Consider the following 14,865-nt stretch of genomic DNA (forward strand, 5'->3'; position numbering starts at 1 on the left):
GAAGCTCTGCCCATTGACTTCACCTTACCAGGCGAGAGTAGCACTGCTTGGAAGGCTGCTCCTGTCTTTTAAAGCCTGTCTACTTATTAGCTCCTCCACCAAAAAAAGGAAAAGAATTTGCTGTTAGAAGGCTAGGGCAGGACACCGACAGTCATCAGGGGATCTATGTTTGGCTTGTGACAAGTGGCTTCACTCCCATGGCTCAGGTACTATTGGGGGATATTGAGCCTGCTTCCTAACCCCACTGACCTCCACTGCATCATTTGGAAAACGGAGTCTCCCTGTCATTCTCTGATAGCTGTCAGTCAGGAGCTGACCTCACAGACAGGGGCACTTTCCCCTCCTATCCAGGTCACTGGTGACACTGGGGGATGGGAGGTCACTCCTTGGCAACACTTCTGAGACTGAAGTAGTTTTCTGAACTTGTCCTGGGCCCAGAAGGAAGATACTAATCCCACCTCTGCCACTTGGCTGCTGTGTGGCGCTGGGCAAGTCTCAATCACTGGGTGTCTATATGCTCAAGTACAAAAAACACTATTAAGACTTATAGATAGGCACAGTAGCTCACACCTGTAATCCCAGCACTTTGGGATGCTGAGGCAGGAGGATCACTTGAGGGCAGGAGTTTTGAGACCAGCCTAAGCAACATAGTGAGACCCCATCTCTACAAAAAAAAAAAAAAAAATCAGCCAGGTATGGTGGTGTGTGCCTGTAGTCCCAGCTACTTGGGAGGCTGAGGCAGGAGGATTGCCTGGGCCCAGGAGTGTGAGGTTGCAGTGAGCTGTGACTGTGCCACTGCACTCCAACCTGGGCAACAGAGCAAGAGCCTGTCTCCAAAAAAAAAAAAAAAAAAAATTATTTCTCAGGACCTTCAAGACTAAATGCTAATTAGATAAAAGTGCCAACCATGAGGCGAGAGAGGCGACTACTTAGATCTTGGGGTATCTTGGTCCATTTGTGTATCCTCTTCAATTCCCTAGCACCCCTTGAACTAAACAGCTGTATTGTATTGTGCCCCGATAAATACCTGTTTGGAAGCCAGACAGTTATGCAGAAATCTGTGCTTCTCCCATGGTTGTGGGAGTTGTGGATACTCACCTACACTGATGCAGACAAAGCTGGGGCAGCACCAGGAAGTCCCTAGTTCTCTGGGCACACATTTATACCAGGCTGACCAAGCCTTGAGTTCCTCTTCTCCCAAGGAGCTCAGCTAAGGGAACACAGCATGGCAAGTGCTATGAAGAGGGTAAGCATGGGATACTAAGGGAGCCCCAGGAGAAGCACTGCCCCCCCTTAGAGGCTCAGGACTAGAGGATCCATAGCAGTGCTCTGGGATGGAGAAGACCAAAAGGCAATCCAGACCGATGGAAAAGCCTATTCTGCACAAAGGCTCAGGACAAGAGAAGGGGTGCATGGAACTGTGGGCAGGAGCCTGCTCTGTCACAGAGGAGGGGAGTGGAGACAAGGCTGGGGCTAGATCCTGAGGGCTTCACACGTCAGACGTGTGACTGTTACTGTTGACTCTGTGATGTGAGGGAAGCCTGAAGACAGCAACGTCATCCCTGCCCACCTCCCACAGTGGCTCAGACAATAGCCAAGAGTGTGGGAGAGAACTAAGGAGCTATTAGGGTGCTGCTCTGGGTAAAGCAGGAACATGTGCCTCTTGAACATTCCAGCCTCCTGCTCTATCCACACTGTCCAATCTTGGCCTGCAGCCAGAGGCCTGACACTATTCCTGTCTTTTCAAGGGCTTAGCACTGTGCTGGCCCAGGAGAATCACTAAGTTAATAATGAAACAAACGACACCACGCCCCCAACCATCTTCTAGCTAAAAAAAAAAAAAAAAAAAAAAAAAAAATTCAGGATGACACAATGGCTCCGACCATTGTTTTTAATTTATGAAATCAAGTTGAACACACAAGAAGCCTATAAACACTGCAATACAGAAAAATTAAGCTGCTGCATAGAATTCTTACTCCAAAACAATGCAAATCTGCATGAGGTCTCTCCCGCTATGGGTGTGAGTAGAAGAGAGGGAGACGTTTTTACCTGGGGTTGATGGTGGAGTGAAACACAAGGGTGGGAGAGGTTTTGCAAATAGCCAGAGAACAGAGAGCAATGTGCAGTCACTAACACACTTGACCAGGGCAGTTAATTTGCACTTGTACTTGGCTGTGGCTGTTCCGGCTGCGGCTCCTTTGGCTTCTTTGTCTTCTTCTGCTGCTTGGAGAGACAGCTTAAAGCAGACTCACTCTTACTTGGGGCAGACACAAGCAGGGGCGGCTTGCCAGACTGAGTGGGATACTTGGTTTTCTGGCTCTCCGTAAACAGCGGCTGGGAGAGCAGGTGGCGCAGCTCCTTCTTCAGAACCTTCATCTGCTTTTGTCTCCGACGCTCTTCTTGCTGGTCAGCTTTTCCTCCTTGAAACACAATACAAAAAAGATCCTATTTACTATGGTTTGTAGAAACATTTTGTTTCCCTTGATGGATAACACAATGAAAAATGTTTTAGAACTACTTTAGGGAGGCAGGGTTCAAAAGTTCTCTGAAGAAGCCAGTGGTGGCTTGGCAGGGGCAGGGGCTGTAAATGGATAACATCTAACCATTTGCGGGGGATACGCAGGACCGCTCTGTCCTTTTACTTCATAAAAATCCTCCAAGGCTGGAATTATGTTTATAGATGAGGCAATTCAGGCTTAGAGAAGTCACCTGACTCACATCACAGAGCCAGCCATCAGACAGAGCCCAGAACCCAAGTCTCCTGACTGAAGATCACTTTTCTTCCTATGACCCACACACTTACTGCCCAGCTGGGGTTTGGTGACTTCACAACTACAACCACCCACTGCCCCCCACCAGGAGACACTGAATGCTTCTTTGTAGCCCAGCTGTCCTGTGCCTTGCCACCAGTGCTGTGACTGCACATGGAGAGGCTGGAAGAGACAAAGGGTTCCACCTCAGCCTGTCTTCAGGAAGGGAAGCCGGGCCCAAGCCCCAACCCTGAGCCACCAGGAGGACCAGCTCACTGTCACCAAGCCCTCTGGTTTGGCTCCTGGCTTCCATGCTGAGCAGACAGCAGTTAGTCTGTCTCTGAATTTGCTGACTTGGGCACCGAGGTGTCAACATCTCTGCTGAGCCGCATCCTTGGTGGTGTGGAAGGAGCATGGAGTTCTAGATTTGGTTCTACCACTTCTTAAGACTCAGGAGCTTTCTCGAGCAGGGAACGAGCAGACTCATCCCTGAAGCCTCAGCCTCTGGTCACATACAGAGTAGCAGCTCAGGAAATGCCTTGTGACAGAGCTGTTGCCCTGCAAAAAGTGCCTCTGCTGTGAGTATCTAGTTCCCATATGTAAAAGGAGAGTACTTCCTGCTGTGTTCATGTCATGAGAGTGGAGAAGATCAAATGAGATAATGGCATGGAAGTGCTTTGTCAGCTTGGAAGGCAGGTGTAGTAGGAACCATAATGACAAGTAACTTAAAATGTAGTACTTTCTATTTGCCAGGCAATGCCACAAGCACTTAACATTTTTTAACTCAATCAGTCTTCACAACAATCCCATGAAGTAGGTAGTTGACTACTTCCATTTTATGGCGGAGAAAGCTGAGACACAACAGAGGTTAAATAACTTGACTCAGTAACATAGTTAAGGCAATGAGCCGGCATTCTAACACAGGCAGCCTGGCCAGAGAGCCTGCTCCCTTCCTCACTGTACTCCACTGCCTGTCCATGTAAGAGGAGGCAGCTGAGGGCACAAGACAGAGACAGAGGAAACAAAGACTGACCAAGGCCAGTAGACTCATCTGGGACTAGGGCCTGTTAGCAAAGAGGGGGAAGGACGTCTTGCTGATTCTGACAAGATCCACAGTAGTAGAGATGGTTCCAACAAGGCAAAAGTTAAAGAGAGATTTCAACTTCCTCAATTCCCATCCCGCCCAAGGGCTTACCCTTATACATGTCTTCTTCCAGCTCAATCTCCAGGGCAGCTGCTGCCTGCTCAATCCAAGAGTTGTGCAGGCAAGCCTGGAAGTTCCGATACTCAGATTTCTCAATCTGTCGAGCTAAACGGATTCGCTCCTGGGGGGAAGTAACAGAAAATATTCACCTGAAACAGAGTTCAGGCCTCTGGGAAGCAAAGTCTCACTTGAGTTGTGGTTGTGTGTTTAAGGCAGGTATCACTCTGCTGCCCAGGCTGGAGAGCAGTGGCACGATCATGGCTCACTGCAGCCTCAACCTCCTTGGATCAAGCTATCTCCCACCTCAGCCTCCCATCCCAAGCAGCTGGGAGGCACCACCATGCCTAGCTATTTTCTTTTAATTTTTTTATTTTTATTTTTATTTTTTGTAAAGACAGGGTCTCACTGTGTTGTCTAGGCTGGTCTTGAACTCCTGGGCTCAAGTGATCTTTCCACCTCAGCCTCCCAAAGTGCTGGGATTACAGGCGTGAGCCACCATGCCCAGCAAGTAGTGTTTTTAAAAAGCTCTTGAGCCAGGCATGGTGGCTCACACCTGTAATCCCAGCACTTTGGGAGGCCAAGGCGGGCAGATCACCTGAGGTCAGGAGTTTGAGACCAGCCTGACCAACATGGAGAAACCCCATCTCTACTAAAAATACAAAATTAGCTTGGCATGGTGGCACATGCCTGTAATCCCAGCTACTCGGGAGGCTGAGGCAGGAGAATCGCTTGAACTCGGGAGGCGAAGGTTGTGGTGAGCCGAGATTGTGCCATTGCACTCCAGCCTGGGCAACATGAGTGAAGCTCTGTCTCAAATAATAATAATAATAATAATAAATAAACACATAAATAAATAAAAAGCTCTTGAGATCAGTGGTGAGATGCATTTCAGTTCCTATTGAAACGCATTTGTTTTGTTTCCTGATAAAAGCCCAGTGGGCAACCATTACCCGTCTGTGTGTACACATCTAAACACAACCGCTAGCTTTCCCAACAATCAACCTCAACAGCCACATCCTTTGAAAACCCTTACTGGTTCGACTGTCAACCTATAGGTAACCCAAGTGAACTCTTTACACAGATGCCACAGCTCGCTTCCACAGCTGAGCTAAGATAAAACATTTCAACTCTCCCTCTAGGGGGTTTTGGGGCTGCACTGCAGAGGCAAAATGAGAAGGATCTTGTGATGTGGTCAAAGGAATCACGGGAAGCCTGGGTGGCTCCTATTCCTCCTTACTAATGGGAATTCTCTGTGATTTCCACTTTTCCAGCCTTATCTCCACCCTATTTCCCCAAACAGCTAATATTCCTTTTGAGCCAGAGAAGCCAACATTCCTTGAACTGTGCCATGCTTTTGCTCCCTCAATTCCTGGAATTCCACCTCCTCTGTACCCTTCCACATCTTTGCCAGCAGGAAGCTGGGACAGAACCTCTTCTCCTCCCAATGTAACCATATGCCCAGTAATTCCACACTGCTCCACTGTACCTGAACTTTATTCACAGCTGGCAAACCTCTGGGAAGGAGAACTCACCCCACTTTGGTCACTTGTAAATACAGTGTCCCACGGTAAGCAGCACCTACTTTGGGAATGCCTGCTGAGTTAAAACCCAAAAGACAGAATTTACTGGCACCTGCTCCAGGGATGTGCCAAACCTGTAGCATCTGCCTCAGCAAGAAATGCTAACCACACTGTCTACAACCCTCTGACAGGATATCCAGGCAGCCATGCCCACTGCACTGTCCGGTGAGCAGGGGGGACTTCAGGGCCAGACAAGGAAGAAATGGTTCAGGGAGAAAATGCCTCACACCTTCAGTCACTCCCCTTTTCTCTCTTTTCCCAGGTATGTTGCTCTCAATCCTTTCTACAAGTCTCCTTGTTCAGCTGTTGGCAGAACCATTCCTTAGTTTTCAAGGGTTTTGCTGCCAGTCTCACAGCAAGGTGCTCTGCAAGGGAGCAGCCCAATCCCTTCATTAACACTGGGGTTTTAACTTTGCTTTCTACCTTGACCACGTCCATGTATTTTGTCTGCACGGGGAATAGCGGGATGTCCTCATCTTTCTTGAGGGTTTTGTAAATCTTCTTAAAGTTGATCACATCCTCAGGCCCAATGAGCATCAGGCTGAGACCTTCATTGGCAGCTCGAGCAGTTCGACCACTTCGGTGGACATAAATCTCCGAGGTACGTGGGACCTGCCACAGGAAGAACTGGGAGATCAATACATGGCCACTGCCAAACACTGGTCCTCCTCTCCTCAGGGCCACATCTCCAAACCGGACCCTCCTACCTCCCAGCCAGGCAGGTAGAAACTTCTGTAGCATTGTAGAGCAACCTAGCCCTCCTCTCTTAGTCCCACATTCAAAATGTTCCCAGGTTTACCCCATTCACTGTGTAGGCTCTCCCCTCCCATGCCCCTCAACCTAGTTCAGGTCCTCAAGACCATGTAGCCAGACCACAGCAGTCACTTCTTATCCAGGATTTAAGCAGCCCAGCTCCACAGACCATGTTAATCCCTGGGTTACATGGTCTCTACTCCTATATATATATTATCCATAGATAATGTGGCATGGTTGCTGACACATCCACTGAGCCCCTGGCACACACCATTAATCAAGCACAACAGTCTTCTCCACTGGGCCCAGATAACAACTAGGTATCCTTTTCAATATAGTACTTTAAGCAGCCACTATGAACTGTTCATAAGAGCTCTAGAAATGAGATTTGCCATTCTTTACTTATAAGATAAAGGCCCAACTCTTCAACCTGACACTCAGGGCCTTTAGTGACTTGCCTCCAACTTACCCCTCCAGCCTCAGCAACTATTCCTTTCCCAACACATCCCCTCTTTTCACTCTGAGCCAAGTGCCCCTGAACACTGCCCATTTCTTTGCTCCTTCCTTTAATGCCTCTACATGTCCAAATCCTCTCCACCCTTAAATGCCAGGCATCTTTTTAAAAAGTACTTTCCAACCTCCCAAACTAGAAGTTACCTCTCTTCCATTGTATTTGGTAATTTTCTAATACCTTCTGCCTTAAATTATGGCTGTGGTCATCTCACCTCCTCTGCTGGATCCAATACTTCTTAGGGGCTGGGACTGTATTTGATTCATCTTGACTCCACAAAGGTTGACCCAACTCCTTCCCCAAAAAAGGGAAGACTATAGAGATTTGCTAAACCAAAATTAGCACCTGTGATACAGTGAAATATGTTTTTCTCTTCATCCTGTTTCCTGGCAAAGGAATCTCAAAAGTAATGTCTTTTTGTAAGCTAATGACAAACTATTGACTGATGGCTGATAGCCCCCTAGGTAGTTTCAGGATGGGGGCTGGTCACCAGAAAGGCCAAGGCGGGATTAGAAGGTTGGGACTTTCAGTGCTACTTCCCAAAGGCCAATGGTTTAATTAATCATCTTACCCAATGAAGTCTCCATAAATATCCCAAAAGGACAGAGTTTGGAGAACTTTTGAATAAGCTGAATATGTGGACATTCCTGGAGGGTGGTGTACCCAGGAGGGGCATGGCAACTCCATGCTCCTTCCCCTATACCTCAGCCTATACATCTCCCCATCTATATTCTTTCTAATATCCTCTATAATAAACTGGTAATGTGTTTTAGTTCTGAGAGCTGCTGTAGCAAATTAATTGAACCCAAAGAGGGGGGTCAAGGGAACCCCAACTTGAAGCTGGTTGGTCAGAAGTTCCAGAGGCCCCGACTTATAGACTGGTCACGGGGAGGAGGGACATCTTGTGGGATCTGAGGCCATCTCCAGGAAGACAGCATCAGAAAATGAAACTAAGAGGACACCCAGCTGGAGGCTGCTGCTTGATATGTGGTGAAAAATGCCCACACGTTTGGTTACAGAAGTCTTCTGTGTTGATTGTTGTTGTGAAGTGAGAGAATGGGAAAAAGCACTTTGAGTTTGTTGTTTCACTGAAACAGCAGCCTAAAAGATTTTTAAAAGCACAAAGAGGAATTAAAGAGAAAAAATAATAATGCCATAACAGCTACCATTTATTGAGTACTTACACTGTGCTACTGGCTTCATGAGCATCAGCTCAATTTAATTCTCAGGATAACCCTATGGGATAGCTAGCATTGTTACTTCCAGTTTACAAACGATGACACTGAAACCAGAGGTACTAAATAACTTGCCTAACGCTAACCAACTATGAAGCAGCAGACTGGGGATTCAAAGCCTGGCAGGCTGGTTCCGGTGCCCATACTCCTAACCACAGCTTTATGCTGATATTCACTAGATGCACAAACTAATATTACTGCTACTATCAATGGCAGTTAACATGAGTAAGTGCTTACAATGTGCCAGGTGGCTTCTTAAGCTCTTTATACTTAGTAACTTATTTTACCTCAATAAGAACCCTAAGAAGCAGGTACTCACTGCCATTTAACACATGAGAAAACTGAGATACAGAGAGATTACATGACTTGTTCAAGGTTACACAGCTGGGATTTGAGCCCAGATCTAAACTACCACACTCTTCTATTCATACTTCTCTACATCAGGGTAACCAATTACAAGCTTAACTTATGCCCATTTCACAGAAAAAACTAAGACTCTAACCTGACAATATCAAGTAGCTTGGAGAGAAGGGTTGCTTGACATCAGACAAAGCAAGGTTTTCTGGAAACCAAATCTCAGCAGTGTTCCAAAAGTGGGAGTAGTGGGCACTCGATGCCAGTGGTATTCTCTGATGCAAGAGCCTTAGAACCAACAATTCCTCCTCCCTCCCCCAACCTTTGCCTTAAAATTTCCCGATTCAATGCAGGCAGATGCATATACATTTTCAGATGCCCCTACCTGGTAATGGATGACATGCTGGACTTTAGGAATATCCAGACCCCGAGCTGCCACATCTGTTGCCAAGAGAACACAGCTGGGGTAGAGAGAGAAAGCTTATTAATAATAACTAACAGCTATCTTTAATCAAATTCTTACCAACTGCTGAGCATCCTAAACGTTACAGTCCTTACCAATACTCTGTAAGATATCACTTCTATACCCTTTTGCAAAAAAACTGAGGCTCCGAGAGATTAACTTCCCAAGGTATGTACATGGCTATTCAGTTGTGGAGTCTGGATCCAAATTTGGGACTCACTGACCCCAACTAACATGCCATACTCTGCAATGATAAAAAAAACTCCCTCCAGTGAGTTAAATGAGGCCATCCATATTCTGGGTCAGTGACCTCCTATCCTATCACCCTCTCACTTCCTCCCAGTGGCACAGACTTCCTTGTTCTTCCCCAAACAAACCAAGCATGCTCTCACCTCCAAGCCTTTGCACTTGCTACTCCTTAGGCCTTAAAGGGTCTTGCCTCAAATATCCATATGACTCGCTTTATTACTTTCTTCAGCTCTCTGCTCAATTTTCACTTCATCAGAGAAGCCTCCCTGACCACACATACCCAATCTCTTTTCTCCAACCCTTGCTCGACTTACTTCTTAGGATCACTTGGTACACTGTGGACTTACTTTGCAATTTATTATCTCCCTCTACTAGAATGTAAGCTCCATGAGAGCAAGGACTTTGCATTACTCACTGCTGTATAACCACCACATAGAAACAACCTCTGGTTCATTGTCATCACTTGATAAATGTGTTGGATGATGTTTCTCAATGTGTGGTTCATGGAAAGTCAAAAGTACTTGAGGTGCTTCAAAACATAAGATTCTGGCCCTTCAGGATCCTCACTCCCTGCATTTCTGAGCTGAGGCCGGGAAACGCAATGCAAATTCTAGTTTGTAAAACATTAAACTACTGCTCTGGGTCAAGATCAGCAAACTTTTTCTGTAAAGAGCCAGAGAGCATTTCCAGCTTTGTGAACAACACAGTCTCCATGGCAACTATTCAACTCTGTCGCAAAAGCAGATACTGACAATACATAAATGCGTCTTGCTGTGTTCCAGTAAAACATCTACTAAAAAAACAGGCGGCAGCCAGGTGTGATGGCATGCATTGGTAGTCCTAGCTACTTAGGATGCTAAGGTGGGATTGTTTGAGCCCATGAGTTCAAGTCTAACCTGGGCAACACAGCAAGACCCCATCTCAAAAAGGAAAAAAAAAGGCAGCAAGGAAGAAGATTTGGCATGAGGGCTATAGTTTGCCAAGCCTTGTTCTAAGCTAATCTCAGTAAACCACTGATACTACTTACCAATTTTTTAAAACAAGTAAATCAAACACTTGTTCTAAAAACTAACTACCCTGTGACCTGACAAAACACTAGCAAAGGACACTTTATAGTCTGCCTCAACTTCCCAGGCCCTCATCTTGACAATCTGGACCCCATTCCCTGAGCATCAGCCTGGTCCAAAGGCAGATGGACAAAGACATCAGGAATGAGAGACAGCATGGGCTCTGAGGTCCAACAGGCTTGTGTGAGGCCTAGTTCTACCACTTCCAGGCAGAGAAACCTTGGGCAGACTGATCGGCTTTTCTAGACCTCATTTCTTCATCTATAAATGAGAATAGTGATAATGGTAATAAGTAGTAATAGAAGAAGAAATTATTAAAGCTAACATTTAGCAATATACATATACTATATGCTAGAGACTGTTCTAAATACTTTACACGCATGAATTTACAATCACTTAATCCTCATAACAACCCTATAATGGGTTCTATTATTATCCCAAAAATGAGAAAATTAAATTACAGAGAAGTTAAATAACTTGACCACCTAAGGAGTGACACAGCTAGGATTTGATTTCAGGCATTCTGGTTCCAGGATCTGTGCTCTTAACCATGAATCTATTCTGCTTCCTCTTAAGGATGTTAGGAGAGTAACTGAATGTGATTCTGAATCTGAAGTGCCAGCATAGGACCTAATCTATTGTCTATATATTCAATATTATGTATTGTCACCCATATTCATTAGTATTGAAGCTTCTGTATGGCATTTAACAGCAACCAAATCCACTAAAAGAGTAACCTTGCCAAATGCTGTGCAAAAAAAAAAAAAAAAAAGGCTACCTACTACTGAGATAAGGCCCCTATGACAGAAGGTGGCTTTTCTACCATTTCCCCACCATCCTGACCCCTTTTACCCCAGTAACTAACTAGAGGTTAAGCCTCTGGGGACAGTCCTAACTTACTCTTCCAGACGGGCAAACTGCTCCAGGTTTCTGAGCCTCTGCTTCTGGTGCATACAGGCATGTAGGGTCAAGGGCATGATATCAAGGACTTTGAGGAGCCCAGAGAGGCGTTTGATGCAGGAGATGCTGTTGGCAAACACTAAGCTGCGGCCTGGATACTGCATCAGGAAGTAGTACAAGTAGAAGTCTTTCTCATCAGTCTCACAATGGATCTTGGTCTCTGTTAGCGTCTCCACCGTGGCCTCATTCCTTGTGAGGTCAATGACCTTGGGCTTGCCCCTCATGCCAATTTTCTGCATAAGAAGGTCAAGTTTGGCTGTCTTGTCCATTTTCTTGGTGTGCTTCTTATGAAGGATTCGAGCAGGAGCCTGATGCACCAGGGTGAGCGTGGCAGAAAAAACAAGTGTTTGTCTCTTTGGGTTGTATTGGGAGTCATTGAGCATCTCTAGCAACTGTGAGAGCTCAGCAAAATGACCTTTCTCAACCATCCGGTCAGCCTCATCCACCACCAGGCACCTGCAGATCCAGAGAGACCCATATCATCAGTCAGTAGCAGGTTAAGAGGAATCATCTACAGCACACCCTACTCTCATCCTACACACACACACACACACACACACACACAGGTTAAGAGGAATCATCTACAGCACACCCTACTCTCATCCTACACACACACACACACCACTACTACCACCACATCGGGGCCTCAACTACTCTCCCTCATGCACTCTTGGCTTTCTAAAGGCCAGGGTCTGGATGATACCACACCATGGCATTCTGCAATGGGAAGAAGGCATTGCCCACACCACGTCACCTGAAGCTCATTTCAGAAAAGGCAGTGAGGGGGAAAAGAGAAGTACCATCTATTACCTGAGCTGCCGAAGGTTCCTCAAATGATAATGCTTTTCTTTAATTAATTCCCACAGCCGGCCTGGAGTGGCAACCACAATCTCAGGACGACGGCTCAGCATCCTCTGCTGTTTCTGCGTGGACATTCCACCAACCAAAATAGCAGTTTTAATTCCTATGGGACAGAAAACCATAAGGGACACTCATTCAGTCTGGGTGATCATTTTCTTACATGGCTGACACAGGCACCCCAGATTACCAGAGACAGTCATCAGCACAGTGTAATGCTCTAGAGCATTGCTAAAAGAGCAGGCCTGGGCAGACTGTTGGTGCCACTCCTACAGGGCTTACCAAGTCTTCTGTGATCTGGGCCCTACTTCTTCAACCTCATTTCTTTCCTGCTCCCTCCCCTCCAACCGCACCAAAGAGGATGAATTTGAACCTAGGTCTGCTTACCTCCAAAGCTCTGGGAAAACTGAGCACTGGTGCACCATAATGCTGGGGGGAATATGAGCTGCAGCTGTGCTATACCTCTCCTATTTCCCTCAATTATAATTATTCTGAAAGGTCCTCTAATGCCCTGTTGTTTTCTTCTCTGATGGAGAAGTTCTCATAGTATCATGCAGGTAAAGGGCTTAGCAATAGTAACAATTTGGTAATTAACTGCTTCTATTATAAAATTAAAATTCCCAGAGTGAAGACCTTCCCAGAGTGAATTCCCTGAGAGAATTAAATCCTAACTGCTTATAGCAGGGATCAGCCAACTTTTTCTGAAAGGGTCACTAGTAAACATTACTGGCCTCATAGGCCAGATGGTCTCTGTCACAACTATTAACTCTATTCAACTTCCCCTTTGTAGTACAAAACTAACCACAGACAATATAAAACCAAATGGGTGTGGGTGTATTCCAGTAAAACTTTATTTACAAAACCAGACAGTTTGCTAATCCCTGCCCTAAGCATCTACTGTATCCAATAAATTTCCTATGCATCTACAATGGCACCAACTATGTATTATCCTTGAGGGAACTGAAAAAATGTCACTCAATCAATTTTCTCTAGGGCTTAATTGTCTGGCTCACAGATGAGAATGGCTTACCCTAGAGGGCAGGAGCCACAGCTCATTCATCTTTACCAATGAGCATTTGGGATTTGCCTAGAAAGGATTTATTAAATGGAACTAAACCTCACCTGTAAACCTGGCCACAGCATCAATGTGCTGTTTGACCTGGACAGCCAGCTCTCGAGTGGGAGTCAGAACCAGTCCAAGCAGAGGACGCTTTGGATATGCCTTACAGGTGGCGCTTTTGTCATCCAACTCTTGTTTTAGATTTCCAGTCTGCTCTTTATCAAGATTTTCCTCCTCATTCTCATTCTGTTTGGGAACAGGCTTCTCCCTGATCAGGGAAGAAGGCCCTTCACCAGCATCATCGTCACCAAAGAGCAATGCCTGGTCTGAGCCAGTGCCTCCAGTCTTGGCTCTGGCCTCGGCTGCAGTATCACTGGGCAGTGCTTCACTCTCAATTATAGTATCATCAGGCAATGCTCCAGACTCAGCTTCAGCCTTGCCTGGTGATCCAGTCTCAGCTCCGGCCTCAGTTCTGGTCTCTCTAGGTGATGCGTCAGTGTTACTTGGAGGAGGGGCAGCATTCCTCTTCTGCCACTGCAATACTGCATGAATCACTGGGATGGCAAAGGCAAGAGTTTTCCCACTTCCTTAAAAGTAAAAAACAAAACAAAATAAAAACAGTGTGAATCAACAGATGAACATACTTTAGTCTGGAATTCATTCTTTTGCACAGAATAAGGTAGCCAAGTGCCACCCTGACTGACCCAAAGCTCCTCCACTCTACGCAGATTTCCCCAGATGGAACCAGAAGGCACAAGTAAATTAAAACTGAGGAAAAAAAGTATGGCAGGCTAGCACTGAGGTCTTAGGTCACCAGTAATGAATTACAAATGTCCAAGAAATGAAAAAATAAAGAGATAAAAGGCAAGTTTTGGGTGTATGTGTTGTTTTTGTGAGGAGTGGGAAGCAGTAATCTACACAACACTTTCCCAAGACTTTTCTTTGGTGAGAAAGGAGGGAGTAAAAGAAAATTTTCTCAAGTTTTCAGAAAACGTAAATATAAAACTTTTGTCTATGTCTGAACATTTTCAAACTGGTCTTTGAATGTACACAGAGTCCAAATCATCTGGGTGGTTAAAACAAAACATCTCAGGCTGAGAATTTAAAGAAGTTCCAAAGTGATAATGCCCTAGGCAGAAGCCAATAAATGCTTTCTCAAGGGAGAAACCATTATTATAGATCTCCAAAAATTTTCACAATTTGCAAAGGAAACAAGCAGCTCTCAGTAAAAAATTACCACACACACAAAAATAAGATACTATAAGGAAAAAAAAGAGCAAAAACACATAAAACTCTCGATAAGAAGAACAGCAGACTTTTTATCAGAAACAACTAAAAGCCAGAAGACAGTGTAGCAATATTTTTTATTTGAATGCCTAAAGACAAAAAACAAACAAACAAACAAAAAAAACCCTGACAATCTGTAACTCTACACCCAGCAAAATTCTCTCTCAAAACAAAATGTGAAATAAAGACTTTAGGCATATAAAACCTGAAATAATTCACCAGCAGCAAATGTGAGCTATCAGAAATATTAGTCTTTCATGCAATTGAAAAGATAATATAAAATGAAAATCTGGATGTACCCAAAGAAATAATGAGCAACCGAAACAGTAACTACGTAGGGTAAATATTTAAAAACTTTTTATGGCCAGGCATGGTGGCTCATGCCTGTAATCCCAACACTTTGGAAGGTCTACGTGGGAGGATCAAGACCAGCCTGGGCAACATAGTAAGACTCCTATCTTTAAAAAAAATTGCCAGACATGGTGGCACACTCCTGTAGTCTTCATAACTTGGGAGGCTGAGGCAGGAGGATTG

The 14,865-nt window shown here is 45.3% G+C and overlaps 1 protein-coding gene across 1 annotated transcript in view; it reads right to left on the reverse strand.

Annotated features, from left to right (window-relative positions):
- Nucleotides 1–1,880: 1,880 nt before the first annotated feature.
- DDX24 (DEAD-box helicase 24) overlaps nucleotides 1,881–14,865 on the reverse strand; it is a 29,520-nt gene continuing 16,535 nt past the window's right edge. Inside the window, exons 3-9 of the mRNA XM_025392490.1 lie at nucleotides 13,107–13,631; nucleotides 11,937–12,090; nucleotides 11,067–11,582; nucleotides 8,773–8,848; nucleotides 5,958–6,146; nucleotides 3,946–4,075; nucleotides 1,881–2,420 (exon numbers count right to left, since the gene is read on the reverse strand). Coding sequence (XP_025248275.1) covers nucleotides 2,152–2,420; nucleotides 3,946–4,075; nucleotides 5,958–6,146; nucleotides 8,773–8,848; nucleotides 11,067–11,582; nucleotides 11,937–12,090; nucleotides 13,107–13,631 — 1,859 coding nt within the window. The 3' untranslated portion in view covers nucleotides 1,881–2,151. The remainder of the gene's footprint in view (nucleotides 2,421–3,945; nucleotides 4,076–5,957; nucleotides 6,147–8,772; nucleotides 8,849–11,066; nucleotides 11,583–11,936; nucleotides 12,091–13,106; nucleotides 13,632–14,865) is intronic.

Source organism: Theropithecus gelada, chromosome 7b (assembly GCF_003255815.1).
Source record: "Theropithecus gelada isolate Dixy chromosome 7b, Tgel_1.0, whole genome shotgun sequence".
NCBI lineage: Eukaryota > Metazoa > Chordata > Mammalia > Primates > Cercopithecidae > Theropithecus > Theropithecus gelada.